Source organism: Vigna unguiculata, chromosome 4, assembly GCF_037176805.1.
Source record: "Vigna unguiculata cultivar grain cowpea cultivar isolate G323 ecotype 2 chromosome 4, ASM3717680v1, whole genome shotgun sequence".
Classification (NCBI taxonomy): Eukaryota; Viridiplantae; Streptophyta; class Magnoliopsida; order Fabales; family Fabaceae; genus Vigna; species Vigna unguiculata.
This window is the reverse complement of record NC_140795.1, coordinates 38,079,098-38,100,125: the sequence shown is the minus strand read 5'-3', so window position 1 is coordinate 38,100,125 and position 21,028 is coordinate 38,079,098. Positions and strand designations below refer to the sequence as shown.

The 21,028-nt window shown below is 29.3% G+C and overlaps 1 protein-coding gene and 2 long non-coding RNA genes across 3 annotated transcripts; all 3 read right to left on the bottom strand.

Annotated features, from left to right (window-relative positions):
* LOC114181248 (co-chaperone protein p23-1-like) lies at positions 1-3,339 on the bottom strand. The gene is made up of 6 exons (XM_028067651.2): positions 3,172-3,339; positions 1,257-1,443; positions 1,006-1,168; positions 885-922; positions 724-781; positions 1-349 (listed from the first exon to the last, which is right to left on the bottom strand). Exons 1-6 carry the CDS (start codon positions 3,174-3,176, stop codon positions 234-236), a joined length of 567 nt encoding a protein of 188 aa, XP_027923452.1. The 5' UTR covers positions 3,177-3,339; the 3' UTR covers positions 1-233.
* A 6,203-nt stretch (positions 3,340-9,542) lies between these two features.
* Positions 9,543-13,360, bottom strand: LOC114182417 (uncharacterized). Its single transcript, XR_003604083.2, has 3 exons — positions 11,104-13,360; positions 10,798-11,021; positions 9,543-10,587 (listed from the first exon to the last, which is right to left on the bottom strand). It is a non-coding gene; the product is annotated as an uncharacterized LOC114182417 (long non-coding RNA).
* A 3,468-nt stretch (positions 13,361-16,828) lies between these two features.
* LOC146887124 (uncharacterized) lies at positions 16,829-19,791 on the bottom strand. The gene is made up of 2 exons (XR_014994456.1): positions 19,463-19,791; positions 16,829-16,975 (listed from the first exon to the last, which is right to left on the bottom strand). It is a non-coding gene; the product is annotated as an uncharacterized LOC146887124 (long non-coding RNA).
* Positions 19,792-21,028: the final 1,237 nt, after the last annotated feature.

Sequence of the window (21,028 nt, the reverse complement as noted above, 5' to 3'; positions counted from 1 at the left end):
TAAGCGAAACATATACATAACATTTTCCATTCTCAAACAATATTATGTATGGTAACGCATATATGTCTAGCTTGTTAAAAACTCCTGGGTCAAAACGCTGAAAATAAGTTAACATGCCAGAACAGAACCATTAGTTAACCCTGCCAAGGTTTTCAGTAAGCAACCTTTCACGAATGCTTGCCTTGTCCTTTACATAGGAGAAGCCATGTTAGGGTTCACGAGTGTCAAATTGTTTAAGCTTTAGAATCAGGTGCATCCTTTGGATGGGCGCTTACAACATCCTTTGTGTCTGGTACCTTACTGGTAGATGCTTCTGCTGCATCCTCCTCTTCTGTGTCACTCTCATCATCTGTACAAAATGACCAAGAGAATAGTTAGCTTCAGCTAAAGCAAAATGATGGAAACTGTGTTACTTGGGTTTGGTTGCAGCTAGTTAGCTTCATCTATCACTTCATTTTTTTTTTTAATCCGCAATGTTAGTTTTTAGTATCTGTCAGGAGTTGAACCCACACAACCTTTCTCACCCTCCCTTTCAAACCCACCAAACCAGCCTCATATCTCCAAATTGTTAGTGAGGGGAATAGAACCCACAACTTTTCTCAACCCTTCCAATCTTACCATTAAGTCAACCTTATAGCTCCAATGTATCATCACTTCATGAAAAAGGAAAGAAAAAGCATGCTGTATCTCATAAATATCATGGACAAAACTATATATGTTTACCATCATCATCGCCTGCAGCATCAAAATCCAAGCCTTCACCCCCTCCCATGTTCAGCTTCTGCAGTGAAAATGAATTTAAGGTCACGACTCAGAGTCCATCTACCAAAAAGTATATGTATAAAACTATATTTTTATTTTTGAGTTTCGGATACAGTACTAACAGAAAAATCAATGTCTCCGAAGTCCATGTCAGATGCAGCTGAAAAGGAAAAACGGAAAATGAGACAAAACTAATGTAAAATGAAAGCTTAAAAATTCAGAGAAATTTTGAAAATAACTAACGTTGATTTTCTGGCTCCTCATCTTCATCTACCCATTTATCCCAATCAACTTTCAGGAATACTGGAGATTTCCCTCCCTGCTTCAACAATCTCTCCCACCACTTGTTCTCAGCCTTTTTTACCAAGTAGCAAATGTTTCTTGAACCCACACTAGCTTTGCTATTCTGAGAAGACATAGTAAAACATACCAGTTACAATGTAAATGGAAAAGGTTTTATTAACAAAAAAACAATCAGCTAGGGATGCTCTTACATTTACATCAATCGCATCAAACAGCTCAATGTCAACTTCATAAGGAATCTTCTCTGAACCAGCAGTTGCAGAAAAGTGAAATTTTCCTTCTGGCTCCAGTTTGAGCTTAACATCCTGGGCATCAGGCAACTCAACTGTTAAGTAGAGTACATCGGACCTCTGAGCCCATTTGACAGAAGGATGGCGGCTGTATGATAACCACAAATATCAGGAAGAAATTTAGAGTAACACCTTGGAGGAACATATAATTGTAGACTTGCCAAAAACTGTTTGGCCATGTGAGAAAAGATTAATAGAAGTGTTTTGGGATGGAAAATAGATTGATTGTGACCGTGTATAAATAAACGCTAATTTAAGTAGACAATGCAAAATAAGTTTTATTTCCATAATTGCAGACTAAAAATAGCTTCGGATCATTTGGATGAACACCTTGAGGAACACTTGAGCAAGAATGGAGTTTTGACAATTCACTAGTCATCAATAATCATGAAAACATCTAACACTTATTAAAATCTTTGTAAAGGCTTGGTCATTAATTTTAATTTCTAGCCTTCGAAGTAAACCCCAAATAACTTATTTGAGTTTAAAATTTTCTTTAAAGAACTCATCTAGACAGGATCAGCATGCTCCATAAGTGCTTGCTGAAATGGACAAGTCCAAGTAAATTGAAAATAAGTCCACGAATTGAAGCCTAAATGTAGTAATGAAAAACATACAAAAACATTAAGAAAAAGTGAGAAACCACAGTTTGGTTTTTGAAGATCAATAGCATTGACAGAACCATTTGGTTTACGACACCTAATGGAATGAGATTGCTAGACACCAAATTCAGAGATTTTCTTTTCTAATTCTTCATCAAAATGCAAATAACTAATCTAAAAGTATATAATTTTTCAGCAATGAAGTAGCAGGAAACTTAAAGATAACCCATCAAATCACTGCCCAACTACAAAAATAAAAAATAAAAGAAAAGTGAACAAGACATAGAAATTAAATGCTGACAGCTGGCCTACTTACATGCAATTTCTTGACTTCAATCAATCAAACTATAAAATCTTGGATAGAACAGATTTGATCCTAGATAAGATTCTAAAGCTAAAATGATTAATTTGCTGTCAAAAACGTTTAACCAGGCATCAATTTTTCTTTTTCTTCTTTCAATGCTCCTGAATGGAACAATAATTCATGCATTTACAATGAATGGAAAAAAATTGTTTTCTTGATCTAAAACAACACCAGACAGTTAAAATGGTACATCAATCTCATGAGAGATAACAATTCACATACATGGTTTGATGTCACAAAAAATCATTAAGCCACAGGTAAGTTCAAGAACAAAAGGTACACCTGAGACCAAATCTAATCTTGTCACCGGTGAAAAATGAACAGGGTACCACAATTAAGACATTTCCAAATTGAACAATAAAAACATGAAATCTTCAAACTAACTGTTTCCTCCATTTCTCGCTCCGCTAACAGCAAAAAAGAATCCCAACTTACAGTGATTTTCATCATATTACAATGAAACAAGCAAAATAAATAAAATACAGAGAAGCGGGCGTAATCTAAACCCTACCCGACCTGGAAATAAAATGAAAGTCGTCACTTCGTAGCAAACAATACGAACATCAACAGATATATAATGGTATTATCGGTTCAAAGAGAATTTAAAATGCCAAAAACCCTAATTAATTATTTTCTAAAAAAATAAACAGACCAAAAACAAAGAAGAACAGAACATGAAAAAGTAAATACAATTAAAAGAAATCCAAAACAACAAAGAACTAAGAAATTTACCCAAGTTAACAAATATTACTAATTAGCCGAAACAAAGAGAAAACACAGCATGCATGTGTTCTAAAATTTTGTGTTCAACCACAGAAGAAAATGAAAATGCATATTCTGAAAATCGCACCTCATCTTAGAATAGTTTTTCTCTCTGGAAAACTCTCGAGAGTAATCGGTTTGTTTTGTTTTCTCTGGTTAGGGAAGCGTTCCGACACCTACAGTAAGTGAAAGATTTGATTTTGTTTTGTCCCCTATTTAGATTTTCAGCGTGCACTCCTCCTAATTTCTAAAATAGTATTTTGCCCCTTGCACTTCTATGTATTCTTGTTTGTTTAAATTTAGTCTAATTTTTTTTATTAATTATTAAATTGGATTAGTTTTTATTAATTTACTTCACCGATAATATTATTGGATCGAGTTATTTTAACTCGACTATTATTCTAATAAATTTCATTTGTAATTGAATTAAATTCTATTAAATCTTAATTAACTCATGTTTATATAGATTGAGTAATAAAATTTAGTATATCCTTAAAAGTATTATTTAAGACACTTACACTTCTATTATAGAAAACTTTTATTATTTTTAATTTATTATGACTTAATTATTATTTAAATTAATTTTTATAAAAATTATAAATTTGTTTAAAATTTTAACTTTATTCAACAAAATCAAACTCAGTTAATAATAAATTATAATGAGTTAAATCTAACATAAAAAAACAAAAATCCAACGACACCCAGCTCAATTTAATATTTCTTTTAACGAATTTGATAATAAGGTTATTTAATACCTAAACATTATCACTAAAATCACCTTTAAAAGTTTATATGGTGTGACAAATTGACAAATTTAGTTTAATAAATTGATGCAAATAACACCTAACAAATATTTTTTATGAAATTCAAGTAAAACTTCTAAAACTTAAGAAAATAAGTTAAAAAAAATTAATTGAGTTAATTTTGTGCTCCCAACTACTCGGATTTGATGATGAATGTGTTGAATAATTCATATTGTGGTTAATATTGTGTTAAATTGTAATTTTTGGGTTTAGACTCTAGCATGTGATACTTAATCTTCATATTTCATGAACTAAACTTGTTTTTAATTGTTTTCAAAACATTTAAATCTATTGAAATGGATTCTAATTAACATGTTGAAATGTTAGTAGCTATGTTACAAACTTAAACATTTGAATTGATTAAGAATTTAAAATTGTAGAACTTCTATTAAGAATTAAATTCGCTGTATTTAACCAATTTTAATGTGAATCAATCAGTTAAAATAATATATATATATATATATATATATATATATATATATATATATATTAAGTTATTTCATTCAATTTAATTAAAAAATAAACCAGGTGAAATTTTTTTAACAACTCATTTTAAAACATATTTTAACCACTTGTTTAACAAAATTTGCTTCTATCTTGTCTTTAAATAGAAAGCTTGAAATAATATTTAGAAGAGTAAATTTTAAACATTTTTTTTAAACATTGAAATCCTATTTCATTAATTGAAAATCTTTCTTAGAGTTATCCTAATATTTTATAAACAAGATCAAATTCAAGTATTGCATTATTTTTGTTGTGAATCACCTAACACTGCTTTTAAAGGAAGATGATATTTGCAACTCATTGTCCATGTGATTTTGTTCTAATTTTGTATTTATATTTTGTAATTTATCTCTTGATTAAAATTGTCAAGATGATTTTTTGTTATTAAACTTCTTAATTTGGAATTGTTACAAGATTTCTTGTTTAAAATATTATATATTTTTTAAAATTTATTATTTCACAAAATTTTATTATTTATTTCAATTTAAAATTCATAAAATAATTTTAGTATATTATATTTAATGTACATTATAACCATATTAAATATATTTTTTCACGATAAAATATTAAAATTATTTGATTTTATCTTTTAAATGATAATTTTTTATTGAATTAAATATGTTTGCACGTAAATTTAGAATTTCTTCTTAATATTTATTGTTCTCAAACTTTAAAAATAATCAACATGATTATTTAACACAATGAAGTTAAATATCTTTTTAGTATTAAACGGTTTCCTAATTGAAACGTAAATAATTCAAACACTAAACGAGATGTCGTCTGACACATAAAAAAACTTAATTCAATTTATTAGGAAAATTATATTTATTGTTTTTAAAATTTGAGACTAAATTATCAAAAGTTAAAATAAATTTAAATTTTAAATCAAAATTTAGAAATTAAAAACATATTTAAATTTTTTCATTGTAAGCTTTAAATTTATATAATTAAATTTTTAAATGCAAATTTAAAGTACGGATACATTAATCTTTTTTTTTCCTTTAACCTTTTCCATTCTTTTTTCTTTCACTTTTACTTTTCTTCTCTCACCTCTCTTTCCCTCACCCTTCACAATCACACACTGAACCACCCTTTCCCTTGGCTCACGCTTCACAATCTTTGCAAAAGGTGAAGAATTCGTAAGTAGTGGTATTTCAAACCACCATTTGATTTAATCCTTTATATTCTTCTTTCGTTTTACCATATATTCTTTATATCTTCACATCACTTTATTTTAAAATGGAACAAATGAAACTGAATTGAGTGATGATGCTTTGACGTAATTTATGATGTCATAGGTAACAATTTTAAATTACGTGACACTGCTAATTCATATTCAAATCGCATATAGTTGTCGGTAGATGAAGAAATGAGGAGTCACAACTCATTACACTTATCATGTCAATTAGATATAATATTAATTTATACTATTTAAGTAAGTACAAACGTACTAATTAATTATCAACTAAATAGTGTTATATTATTTAAAATTATTACATATTTAGGTTAAATCTCACTAAAAAAATGTGTTTTAATAATTATTTAATTTCGTCGTTAAACGGTTAAAAATCGGTCACAAATCATTTAGTGATCGAAATAGAAACTAAATAATAGTATTGGCAAAAATTCTAGTTGCTAATCAATTAATAACTGAATTGAAATTTAGTCGCGAAATAACCACCGATAGCTAAAAGGATTAGTCGTATTTTACTCTTGGAGACCAATTTAGTCACCAAAAATTTCGTAACTAATTCGGTGGCTATCATAAAAAATTAGCGACCCCTTTTTTTGGTTGCTAACAAGAAAAAAAACATAATTTAAAAATACTTTGGTTGCTAATTCGATCACAAATGTAATAAAATAGTGACCATTAATTTTTTGGTCACTAATAATGAATGGTTTTATTTTTAATTAAATTACCTCTTGGTCGCTAAATCAGTGGCAAAAATTAGAAACATTTAGCTACAAATATGTTTCGATAGCTAAATCAATGGCAAAAAAGATCAGCAACAATATCTTTTGTGACTACATTTATATAGATAATTTTACCTGCTTATACAAAATATTTAGACATTTAATTATGCTAAACAAGAATCAAGTCAAATATATAATGTATTAAAGACTAATATAAAAATTAAAAATATATCTATTACATGATCCAATATAAATGCAAAATGGATATAGCTCTAAGCAAATATGAAGTCATTATACAATTAAAATTATTACCTCTATTGCAAGTTCACAACTCCTAAATGTTGTCTCTAGTTCTATAAAGTGATAGGATACAAGTTAGAGAATCCAAAATATATTAATTAATATTATATATCAATTAAACTTTAGAATATGATACAAACTAGCCCATAACTACAAGGGTACTACTGCCTTCAACAATACACTCCACACTAGACACAAGTTTATATCAAATGAATCCAAAGAAAAGAATCTACTTATCAAATGAAATCCCACAATTTATTGACATGCCAAGATCAATGTCATCCTCTAATCTTACTGCCTTATTGATATTAAAACTCTTTTCCACAATGAAATACATCCAATCATGATAAAATCTTTCACATCAAAAGATATTGAATAGAAACTCCAGATAAAGAATGATAATCTACTCACACTCAATCATGATATTAATCAATGTCTGAGAGGAAAAAGCATGAACCAACCAATTATTACATTTATGTGACCACTTTGCTTTGAATAAACAGATAAACTCTTCTATTTAAACAAATACACATTCCTTGATTTCCAAAACCCGATTTTAAACATTTGAACCCATTTTCCCCGTTAGAACAATTTTCCTTGTCAATATTTTATAAACTGCTAAATTACCAATCAATTTCCCTTGTCAATATTTTAAACCCATAATATGAATACGTGGTGGAATTGTGAGCCTAAAACAAAATAAAAGAAAATAAGATCATAATACTCACACTTAATCACAAACCTCAATCTCATTTAATTCCAAATAGAGTAATTAATTCCCAAAATCATAAAATACGTGTATAGGTTATACAATTTTCAATAAAAGCAAGTCAAATGCACTAATTCACGATGAAGCAACGAAAATATAACCTAACAAACCAAAACCCTAAGTTACTTACCATACAAGATTCGAGTAGTAACATAAGACAACACAGTAATTTGAATCTGATGTTTAAATTTAAATGTGTAGTAGGACAAACCATAACCAAGTAGATGGGAAAGATGAAGAACAATAAACAACCTATAATGGTAGAATGAGAGATATGAGCAATAAACTTACCAAAGATAAGCCCAACGGCGGTGAAAAGGTGAAACCGATGAGAAAGAGGAAGACAAAGTGTGATAAAGATCGAAGTGAGGAGGAATCCAACAATGAGGAAGAAGATGAAGAATACAATGTGGTGTGGTGAGGAGGAAGACGACGATGTAGCATGGTATGATGAGGAAGAAGTTGGTCGTGAGAAAGAAGACGAGGAGGAGTTAGTATCTAGAGATTGAGGTGTGAGGTCAAGACTTTCGAAGGAGAGTATTATTATTTTTTTCATTCTACCCATAATGTAATAAGGGATGGAAGTATTTTTTGATTCTAAATTATTTAGTCCAAAAAAGAGAGGAAATCAAATTTTTTTTGGATAATTAAAACATTATAAATTTCATGGAAATAAATAGTTATTTGTTAAAAATTTGAAATACTATAATAATATATTATTTTTAAATTTTGAAATATATTAAAATTTAAATATAATAATGTTAGATGTTAAATTGTTAATAATTTTGATTTAGAATATACATCTAATTAAATATGGTTACTACAAATATAGTTATAATTATATTATAAGGTTATAAAAACTAACAAATTTATGATAGTTGATATAATATTTATTTCTAACAAGAAATCAAAATATTAGTTTCTAATTTTATTCTTTCTACTAACCAAAATTGTGTCATTAGAATAAATTAATAGTAACTAAGAAAATAGTTTCTAATTATGTCTTATTTAAATAGTAAAAAAAATTAATTTCCCAAAATGAAAACGTAAATAATTGGTTAAATCATTCCAGAGGTCCCCATATTTGTAGCGAATTCTCAAGTAGGTCCCCCAATTTTTATTTGACTCAATTGGGTCCCCAATTTTGAAAAACAACAACAATTAAGCCATAACCGTTAAAGTTGCATAAACAACATTTCAGATGATGAAGTGGACAAGTAAAACAGATACGTGTCAGTGGTATTAAAAATTAGTTGTAGCCTACGTGTCAAATGTGAAATAAATTCATTGAAACCCTAAATGGATTCATCTTCTCCTCAACATCTTCTCCACTGAACTCATCTTCTTCCTTGGAGTTATCTTCTTTGAACTGGTGCATTTCTTTCTTCATCCTCAAATGTCGCTTTGCCATTCTTGTTCCTCTTGCACTTGTAATGGTTGGGGGAAGAAGAACCCTAGTTTATCTTCACGTGGTGCTGGAGGATCGAGGAGTTTGGGTTCACAACCCCTTTGCTACTGTGGAGAGAAATCAATTTTAAGAACTGCGAAAATAGCAAAGAACAAGGGGAAACAATTTTGGGGTTGTTCAAAATATAAGGTGAGAGAGGTTGAAGGTATGTTTTTTGTGTTTTTAAATGGTATATAGGATATTTGTTTTTGTAATTTTGTCGCAGATTGGAAATGAAGATGGTGGATGCAATTACTTTAAATGGTGTATTGAAGATGCCATTGAAGAGATTGGTAACAATGAGAATTGCGAAGGAAGGGGTGAAATTTTGGTGAAGACTGAAGAAAGTGATGGTGATAGGAAAACGATTACTAACTTGGAGAAATCAGTTGTCATATTTGAGAAATGGATGAAGGTGTTGATTGGGATGGTTATCTTTGTTTGTGTGGTTAATGTAATTGTGCTATTAATGTTGATAAAGAATGCATGATTAGTTGTTGCAGTGTCCCTTAGTTGTTATAATTGGGTCCCTTAGTGGTTATAATTAGGTCCCTAATTTAGAATGCTAATTTCCATGTACTATATTTATATTTAAGTATCAATGAATTTGGAAGTTATTTCCATTTACTGTTTTAAGTGTACCTCATATGCTAATTTTAAATTTGATTCTACATACAATTAATGAAAAGCATGAGACTTGTAACTCATAATAGATTCCATATCAAGAGATCCTGAATTCACGCAAAGTACATCAAAAAAGTGGTTCAACCACCAAGTAGTAATATTAAAATACATAACAAAAGTGGTGGTCCAACCACTCATTAGCAATATTAAAGGATGTCTTCATGCAACTAAAGAAATTAAAAAAGTTCCAAAGTGACCTTAAAGGTTCACAGCTGTTACAAAACAAGATCACAAAAAAAAAAAACACATGCAGCTTCATGACATTCGACCCCTTCTAGCATTTAGTTTCACTCTGGCATTTAATGCACCTCGTGATGGCTGGTGGGATGGTTGAGTTGGAGTTGGCTGTTGGGATGGTTGAGATGGAGGTGGCTAGTGGGATGGTTATGGTGGAGGTGGTTGGTGGGTTGGTTGAGGTGGCTGGTGGGATGGTTGAGTTGGAGTTGGTTGCTGGGATGGTTGAGGTGGAGGTGGTTGTTGGGATGGTTTAGTTTGAGTTGGCTACTGGGATAGTTGGGGTGGATGTGGGTGCTGAGATGGTTGAGTTTGCTGTTTAGATGCATCAATGGGTGTTGTTTGTTGGGATCCTTCAGTTGGACGTTGCTGTTGGGCTTCCCTTAATTGAGCCATATGAATTTCAATTGCTTTCGGACAAGCCCTTCTATTGTGCCCAATTTGCTTACAAATACAACAAGTTTTATGTAAACCACCTTTTCTCAGTCTTGTTTCATCTCTTCTGATCTCCCATTGCTCTAATCTTCTTTTTTCTTCGGTTTGCCTGGTAAAATTCTCTTCGAGGGGGGTAAGACATCAGGGTATGGAGTTGTCTCCCATAAACTCTGACCATTGATGGGAAATATTATGGAAGTGTATATCTCTTCATAAATGGACTTCTTAAAGACTGTTGGGATGAAGTCTTCTCCATTGAGGTTTAGAAACTTCATTGCAGATAGTGAATGGCAGCAGGGAATACCACTTATACTCCATTTCCTGCATGTGCACGATTGTTCGTCTATATTGACAACAATCTTCTCCCCTAATTACGAGATGTGCCTAACTTCAAATAATTTCTCTGCTGACCAACTGCAATGACACATAGAACACCAATAATTAAACAACTTTCATTTTTTCAAGTTAAACAAAATTCAATCCTTACATAGGAATCCAATACTTTGTTAATTCTGACTCCTTTTTAAATCTGCTCATAATTCTAGGACAAATAGATATACAATCCCATTTGGTTGGATATAAAATCAATGACCATTGAAAACAATGCAATGAAAATTGTATTACCTGGGTGGGATTGCAATCAGATGCTTAAATGCATCTTCATTCACATCTTTTATATTCCTCATCTCCCTTTCCCATGCTTGTGGGTGTGTGGCTGCAGCTGCTCTCCACATAAGACGTCTCAGACTTTTGGCTGGAAATTTCTTTCTGAAATTGGCATACAAGTGCCTTACATAGAAATGTTGATCAACTCCAGGCAGAAGTTCTTGTATGGATGGTAGCAGCCCCTGACAATATCATAAATAAAACAATAGGTTAAAATTTTTCATATCAAATAAATGTGGGAAAAAAGCTTGAAGTTGAATGTACCTTTTGCTGATCATATATAAATGTATAGGATGTACACACTACAGGTCCACCAAGGTCCTCAATAAGCAGCTCTAAAAATCAGGACCAGGAATCCTTATTCTCAACCTCCACTACTACATATGCAATAGGCAGCATTTGGTCATTAGCATCTCGACCAATGGCTGTTAACAACTCTCCTCCGTATTTCCCTTTCAAGAAAACCCCATCCAATCCAATTATAGGTCTGCATGAAATGAAATTGTCTTTGCATGCTTTCAAACATGCGTAAAACCTCTTGAATATTGGCTCCCCTTCATTCTCCTCAACATTAACTTTCACTGTTGATCCTGGATTTCTTGCTAGAAGTTCATGCGTGTAATCATATATCCTTTTGTATTGTTCTTTAAAGGACCCTTCAACATTTTGTGCTGCAATCGCTTTGGCCCTATAAGCCATACACCTTGAGATATTAACATTCCATTTTCTACTATTTTTTTCACGAATTTCAATTCCTTTTACTCTTGGATTTCCCTAACTGTTTTTTCCAGTTTCTTACTCATCTTCTGCCCTTCTATTTAAACCAAATCGCGATTCAGATATGGAAAACCTCTAGAGCAATTCGATTCCAGCACCTTCTGCCCCTTCTATTCTCTTCGGTTCGCTTCGCTTCTCTTCGTGCAAGAACCCTAGGTCGATGCTTTCCCCCAAATCTATTTCAAAATACTAAGTCCTCTAGTATTCTCGACCTTTTCTATTATTCATTTTTCAAATATAATTTTTAAAACTTAATTATTAATTAATTCTGATTGAGCCACGTCAGTAAAAAACAACACCTCAGCATGTCCAATCACTGTTCATTTAATAGTCATTGACGACCGTTAACGGTTATGGCTGAATTGTTGTTGTTTTTCAAAATTAGGGACCCAATTGAGTCAAATGAAAATTGGGGGACCTACTTGAGAATTCGCTACAAATATGGGGACCTCTGGAATGATTTATCCTAAACAATGTTTTAGCTACAAAAACTATTTAGTGACTAATTATCATATTAAATATATTTTATAAAATAATACTTATTTTGGTCGCTAAATTTGTGCTAAAATATTACGTATTAAATAATCTTTTAGCGACCAAAAAATTTTGGTGGCTAATTACTATATTAAATATATTTTAGAAAATAAAATTTATTTTAGTTGCTAAATCGACTGCTAAAATATTACATATTAAATAATATTTTAGTGACTGAAAATATTCGGTGACTAATTACTATATTAAATATATTTTACAAAATAAAACATATTTTGGTCTCTAAATTGGTGACTAAAATATTACATATTAAATAATGTTTATGACTGGAAATATTCGGTGACTGATTACCACATTAAATATATTTTACACAATAAAATTTATTTTGGTCGCTAAATCGGTGGCTAAAACATAATATTTAGAGACTAAACATTTTCAGTCGCTATAGCAATAAATATTACTGTATATTCATTAAGTCACTAAATCGGTGGTTAATTTGTGACTAAATTATTCGGTGGCTAATATCGGTAGCTAAATTGCATTTTTCTAGTAGTGCCTACTTGGAATAATTTCAGGAATAAAAAATTAAAAATAACTCCGAAACAATGTACGATTTGAGAGAAACAATACAGACACTGGGGATATGATTGGACCTACAACCACAAGACTCCATCTCATTCTTATCAGACATATGAATTCATATTCCACATTTGATTATCAGTTATGGACATCAAAACATTGGTACAATTATAAATATTCCTTTCACAAGGATATTAACCATTTATCAGCCAAAAAAAAGAGATATATGCTCTCTACATAACCTTGACAATGTCAAGCAAATATAGGATAGTCCCAAGTTTGACCCATAAAATATCCTAGCCTAGGGTGATATTCTGAATTATCTAGATATTCACCTACTCTGTAAAACTTTCTTAGACCCTAACATAGTCTCTGCCTTTCATCTCGTAGAGTACCAAACTGCGACTTTCCAAATACAAACGCTCTAATAGCATTTTAATCTCAACTCATTGAAACCAGACTTAAGATTTTTTTTCTTAACTAACATATTCTTGGACATTTTCAAGGATAATAAAATGTGATGATTATCAAATTATATCATTTTCTTACCAATAATACGTACATAATCCAAACAAACATAAAGAGTATACAATAATAATAAAACATATAGATAACTTTTTTTGTCCAAATTCACAAAAATAAAATAATATTTTCTTTTAAAATAATGATGTTTTAAAATAATACAATATAAAATAAAATAAGAATCGAAGTAAGAAAATTAAATAAATAATTATATCTGAATTAGAATATTGTAAAGAAATATAATAACAAAAATATAAATGAATATAAAGGATCTTTGCATAATTGAAAATATATGAAATGAAATGAATACACTTGACTAGTATGTAATTGGAGATAAATTAAATAAAATAATAAATAAAATTAGTGTATAATTAGAGAAAAATTAAATAAAATAAATAAACATGATCAATTCGTAAATGGAGATAAATTAAATAAGATAAATTTAAAAGAAATATAATTAAGACCGATGTATAACTACTGGAGATCAAATAAAATAAAATAAAATAAATAAACATGTACGTAATTGAAGGTAAATTTTAAATAAATATGGTCGGCACATAACTAAAAATAAATTACATAATACAAATATAAATAGATAGTGTAATAATTGAAAATTAGTTAAATAGAAGTAAATAAAATAATATATAATTCAAAATAAGTAAGAATTTAATATAACACACCTGAGCTTATTAAGATTAATAAAGAAAGAGTTTAACCTCAACTCCAATACCTTTTGGGTTGAAGGAACACACTGCAATATTTCTTGAAGACTAAAATCTCTTTGAATCATTTGCTCCAAACTCTCTCTCTTTCTCTATTTCTCTTTCCTTCTCTCTTTCTCACTTAACTCACATTTCCCTCACTCCTTCCTTTCATTCATGTATTTATAAGCTATGGGTAGGGATGACAATGAATCAGATCGGACACGCATAGTACATACCCGCAACTCGACCCGTAACAAAAAAACCACTCACTACCCACATGGGTAATAAGTACCCACGCAGGTACCCATTTATAAAATACTCGCGAGTCTTTTAAAACTTGCAAGTACCTGTAGATACCCACAAATATTTAAAAAAATATATTTTATAAATTTTTAAAATTAAATTTAAATAAAATTGCAAAAAATGTAATATTAAATATAATTTTAATATAATAAAATATAATTTTAATTAAATTTAACTCAATAAAACATATTTTTATTTTTATTTTTGTGTGTGTAACGAGTACCTACGGGTACAGATAGTATGATATCCCGCACCCGATCTGTTTATAAACAGGTATTAAAATACTTGTTCCCCACAGGTAACAAATACATATAGGTACCAACTATTCGTCACGGATTTTATCCTCGGATACCAGCACAAGTATTTTGGTCATCCCTAGGCATGTGTCATAATCCACGAAGTCCAAGTCAAAGTGATTATGACTTACATTTAATAAAAAGATAAGTCTTATCTCTTTGTCATCTTAGCTCTTTCTTTTCTTTTTTTTTCAAGTAACTTATTTTTCTTCTTTCTTTTGCATCTTCCTTTCTCATTCATACATATTTAAAAGTGGGTACCAAACTGACACATCTAAATGAAAGTGGGTATCATCCGACTAATTAATCCTACATATTACGAGGCCACACTTTTCCAAAGTAATTTATGTACATTAAATGTAAAATATTCCTTCTTATCTCCTTTTTCTTTCTCTCTTTCCTTCTCTCTTTCTCTTGTAACTAACATTTTCTTCACTCCTCCCTTTCATTCATGTATTAATAAGCCATGAACATATGTGATAATCCACCAAGTCCAAGTCAAAGTCATTGTGACTCATATTTAATAAAGAGATAAGTCTTTTCTCTTCTTCATCTTATCTCTTTTTTTTTTTTTTCACGTAACTTACTTTCTCTTCATTCTTTTGCACATTCCTATCAACTTCATACATCCATATGCATTTAATTCAAAATATTTCTTCTTATCTCTTTACTTAAGTAACTTAATTTTTCTATTGGTTTCTTTTATACTTCATTAATTTATAGGCCAAATTACAATGCATTTTGAATTCTAAGTCATAATTACTTTTGTTAATGAAGAGATAGTTAATGTAGCTTATCTTTTTCTTTTTCTTTTCTTGTTTTTAATATTCATATACATCTAGATAAAATTACTGAAACATTAATAAAAACGTAAGATTTTATAACTCTTATCTTTAAAGTAATTAAAGTGAATCATACAATTTATTTTAACACGTGACATTTTCAAATATCATTAATATCAATTTAAGGAAAGGAACAAAATTAATTCTATCCAAAATAAATTAAAACTCAATTGATTAAAATAAAATTATGAAGATAAAAGTGAATAATAAACATAATTATAAAATTCAAATTACTAATTTTTCTATTGGAAATATGGGCATGCATACGTTATGTTAAAAGTGATATGATAAATAATATTAGTTTATTTAAAAATAAAAGAAAAAATGTGCTAAAATTTTCTATATATAGCATTGCTTTATTTAAAAGTTATGGGGATAGAAAAAATAAATAATAATAAGATAGATGAAATAAAACACTACTAAAAAAACTTATATTTCCTGCCAATTTTGTTTTGAATTTTTTTTGTAGGAAATACTTATAAATTTTGTTATGAAAAAAAGATTTGTAGGAAATTGCTACCAATTTTTTTACAAAATATTTTGTATAAAACACTTTTTACAACAAATTTTGTAAGAAATACTTGCGAATTTTATAATTTTGTAAGAAATAATTACCCACGAAAGAATTATCTGTCAATTAAAATTTTTAGAAAAAATAGCAGGAAAAAGTCTTTTCTTGCAATTTTTTTAATAAATTTGCAAGAAAATTCTCATGTAATATGAGAATTTGTAGTAGTGAAATAAACAGAAATACATGGAGAGAATTATTTATAGTTTTAAGTATTATTAAAACTACTTTAATTCACTTTAAAGTATCAGCAGCTGTGAAATGATACCTTCCGTCTGCAATGAATCTGCACCCTAATTTCCACACTGAACCACTTCAGGACAAAGTTAACTACTTTCGTCACCTTTGATGAAACAAAGTTATATAAGGAGCCAATTTAGACTGCTTTACCAACCTTTGATTAAAAAAAAAAAAACAAAAGAAAAGTGTGAATGTTTACTTTAGCAGAGAGGAAGAAAAAAAGTGAAAGGAAAGAAAATAGTGTTAGTACGTAAAAATAACTCCCTTGAAAATAAGTTTCCTAGTTTCTTAGCATTTCTATTGCTGAAATTTAAATGATGGCACAACAAGCAATACCATCCTTGTCTTCCTCCGCACATAAATGGGTTGATGATGTATTATTCCTCACTTTTAGGTGATTAGAAAATAAGTTTAAATGGATCTTATTTTTCTAAAACCATTTTATTTATTTGAGTAGTCTTTAGGTGGAAGGATCAAATTGTTGATGTGGGTTTGAGTTTCAAATCAACATAAAGGAAAAATTTATCAAGGACTTACGTTCAAGTTAATGAGAGATATTTGAGTGAGTATACGAGTAAAAGTGATTATGAGATGATAGTACTCCCTGTGATAACATTTATTTATAGACATGTAGGCTTGTTAATACACGGAGTATAATAACAAATATGATAAATGAATTTTGTTAATTATAAGTAAGTTTTGTTTATATCACATAAGCATTATCATATATCTCATAAAATATATATAAAAGATAACTAAAATATCACATAGATCTCACACTTGATTCCTTTGCTTCTTGAGTCCTTTTAGCGTCTGCCAAATAATAATAATATTGTAAATATGGGTCGAGTAGGAACATAAGCCCCTCAAACTTGAAAGTTAATAACTTTTGTAGGTGAACCAAGTTATTAAATAAATGAGTTTATATGTTGTTTTTAGTTCACTATATCGTCGCACTTTTGGACGCTTAACTTATACTCAAATTTTCCCAAGTTGCTCATGCTTTTGAACTTATATAGTCACATTTTTAGGATGCTTAATTTATACTCAGATTTTTCTGATTAAGTCCATGATCGAACACTTATCAGGTACTTGGAGTGTTTTCCAAATAAGTTCATGGTCAACCACTTGTAAGGTACTTGGGGTATTTTTCAAGTAAGTCCATGATCGAACACTCGTAAGGTACTTGGAGTATTTTCCAAGTAAGTCCATGGTAGAACACTTATAAGGTATTTGGAGTGTTTTTCAAGTAAGTCCATGGTTAAACACTCTTATGGTACTTGGAGTGTTTTCTAAGTAAGTCTATGGTCGGACACTCGTAAGGCTCTTAAAGTGTTTTCTAAGTAAGTCCATGATTGGACACTCGTACTCGAATTTACTAAGTTACATCGAGCTTCTTCTAAACTAGGCTTGCTTTTCAGAATACTCTAGTGTTATAATGTGGTGTTCCTTTTTGCTTTTGAGGTTGTTTTCATGACACATGTCTCTTCTTGTCTTTCTTGTACAAGAAACTCAACTATGTATCTTGTTTTTGAGTTTTTTTTTTCATCACATGTACCTCTTCTCATACTTATTGTATAAGATTCATCTCAACTATGTATCTTGCTTTTAAGGTATTTTTCATGAAGCTCGGTCAACATGTAGTTGACTTGTGTCAAGCTCAAGCACCTTTCATTATTCTTTATCATGAAAAAGGATGGTTGTCCCCATATTCTTCATGCTTTTGGACATAATGATTAGATAGATAATCGACAATTATACCCTGTACGTCCAAATTGGATGATTACCATTGATAACTACTTAATGTAGGATGTTTCATCAAATCATCGTCTGAAAAACAGTTTGCTTATGTGTCTGACATTATCATACTTCCTCATTTGAATTCTTAGTGTGGACTTTTGGTGCTCAAGTTGAGTTTTTTTAGTTATGATCGAGGATCTAGATCGATCACATCCAGGTCTTCTCTGTGTAATGTTGCGATCTCCACTCAAAAACATTGCTCATCGTCTTTAATTGATGCAGAGAGTTGCAAATCCTCTTATGAAGTAGTATATTACAAGGAGTTAAAGTGATTTCGAAAATATCTTTGAAACATATTGATTTTACCACTCAAATTGATTTTTTTTTTCATATTTACATTCTAACGAAAGATTTTCGCTTAAGTGAAAAAAGAACACATATCCATACATTGCTTTTTTCTATTGAATTGTAATTTTGTTTAAGTGAAACATGTGGTATAAATATGACTAGGAATATGTATGAATATGTTGTCATACGACTGAGATGATATATAAATTGTTGTTTGATTTGAATATTAAATATTGACACTTACGATGTAATAAAAATATTATATCGTAACTTCACTAATTTAAATCACATATGTACAATAACATTCGTAGATGTGCAACTTGGATTACATTGAACTTACCCTAATCATTTATATTAGATTCAATTGTAAATATAAGTTAAACATTGAATAAGGTCTTAATTTCTAGTAAAACATAATTAATATTGGGTTCCAAAAAGATATTAGTTAATATTTCGTGTGTTAAATATTTTTGATGAACATATCCATATTTTATATTCATATATAGTTTGTGTATGTTTCCACAATATGTAAATATTTGTATTTATGTATCACTTATGCATATTTAAGTTGTATTATTTTTTGTACAAGTCCTGTATTGATTACCTTAAATGTTTTATTTTGTTTTGTGAAGATGTTACTACTCTAATAATGAAACTCCTTATATAAACATTAAATAAATTTATCCAGAAAAAATTAATTGAACCATTGAACCACAGATTAAAATTAATTTATACCTATATTAACATTTTTTTTTCTAAAAACACTTAAAAAAAATAATCGTCTCTACAAACTTTAAATTGTCATATATAATAAAAGTAAGAATTAAATAGATTTGTATAATAAAAAAAAAGTTATATCTTGGAATTAAATAGATTTGCCTTATATATAGCATGTCCACACAGGAGTAGTATTTTTGATCCCGTGGTTCACAAAGTTTAATCTCAATTTTTCACAATTTTTAGATAACAGATTTCGGAGTTAAACACATCACATCCAAAATTGCGAAACACCTCTCTTATAAAGAATCCGTAAATTTCAGACCAAAATCGAGAAAACAAGTAAGCAAACACACAAACACAAAGGGTGTATTTCAGAGTTAAATCAATTCTTCAATGCAGAAGTAATAATTATTCTTATTCAGAATCAATTATAATCAATCTTACGGAACCAAATACACACAAAATCAGATAATAATCTTAAAATGAATTTACCTGCAGAGCGAAGCAGAGAAAGAAGCCACTGTACTTGTCTTCTCCGAATAACGTTGGACGGAAGCAGCCATTGAAAGATGGAGACTGAATACCCGCGTTCTCACAATATTGATAGATGGGATTGGTGGGATAGGTAAAACAACAATTAACTATAAAGGAACTGAGATTTTACAGCGGTTGTTGCTTTACCCGACCCTCCAATTCCATAAAATCCAACACAGAGAACTGAGTTTACGCGTAGATCTCATCACGTACGTCTTCAGCATCTTATCGGAACAGAGAAGATTGCGTAAGGAAATTGGAAAGTATCGCATTTTAAATGGAGTCAATAAGTGGGGCTCATAACTGGTTTGGGCTTTTAACGTTATTCCTTTTATTTTACTTCTAGGATCGGACAATAAACCCGTAAAAGAAAAAGGAAATGTAATTATATTAGCATATATGAGTTTATAGTCCTAAAGAAGATTAGTCCAATAAATTGAGCTTTTTAGATATTGGAACCATCCAGTAAAAAAATGCATAATTTGAAAATAAGCTTAACAGTTTTGGTTCTATATTTGTAACAATAATTCAATTTTTTTCTCTATTTATTTTTTATTCATTGTAATTCTTATAATTTTTAAAATATCCAAAATATCTTCCATTAGATGAGTGTTAGTGTCGTTCCTCCCATTTCACTTCTACCATTGAACAATAAATGTCTACAAAGAATGGGTGATTATATTAACAAGTGTGAGTTAATCATCCTCTAAAAATTAACTCTAAAAGTTAACTGATCTAACAAATTGACTCTTTTTAAAAAGTATATGAATATAAAAAAAATATAGGAAAACATTAAATTATTGTTAGAAATATAAAGACAAAATATAATATTAAATCTTTGAAGATATATTCTAAATCATATAATTTACGATGTATTTTTTTTAATTATGCAATCTGAATTATATTTTTGAATTCCATAGTCTAAGTATTTCTATGTTAAGTAATTCAAAAATATTTATAAATTACATAATTCAAAAGTACATTTTAAAATTATTAATTTAAAATATATTTTTGAATTATATAATTCATAAACATATTTAAAATTTATTGTATATATTACATTTTCATACGTTTAATCTATAAACATATTATATATTATACAATCCAAAAATTTAATTCATAAACATATTTAAAATCTACAGTCTATATTACATTTTCATATTATGCGTTTAATCTATAAATATATTATATATTATACAATCCGAAAATATATTTGTGGATTGCATATTTCAAAATACATTTTCATATTTATAAATGCATTTGAGATCGTAAAATCTATTATTATACGTTTAAATTCTATGAATTACATAATGTAAGAATAGTTCCCACTCATTGACAATTTTCCACATCTATAGATGAGCAGGAAAAATGTATGATAGTTTGAAAAGAAATTTCTTCGTAACTTGTAGTCGCACCTGAAAATGAGGGTTAATTTAAGATACTATCATAAAGAAATAACAACAACCAATAAAATAAGATATTTTCTAATATCACTTTTATTAGGACAACATCTCAGCAAAGATA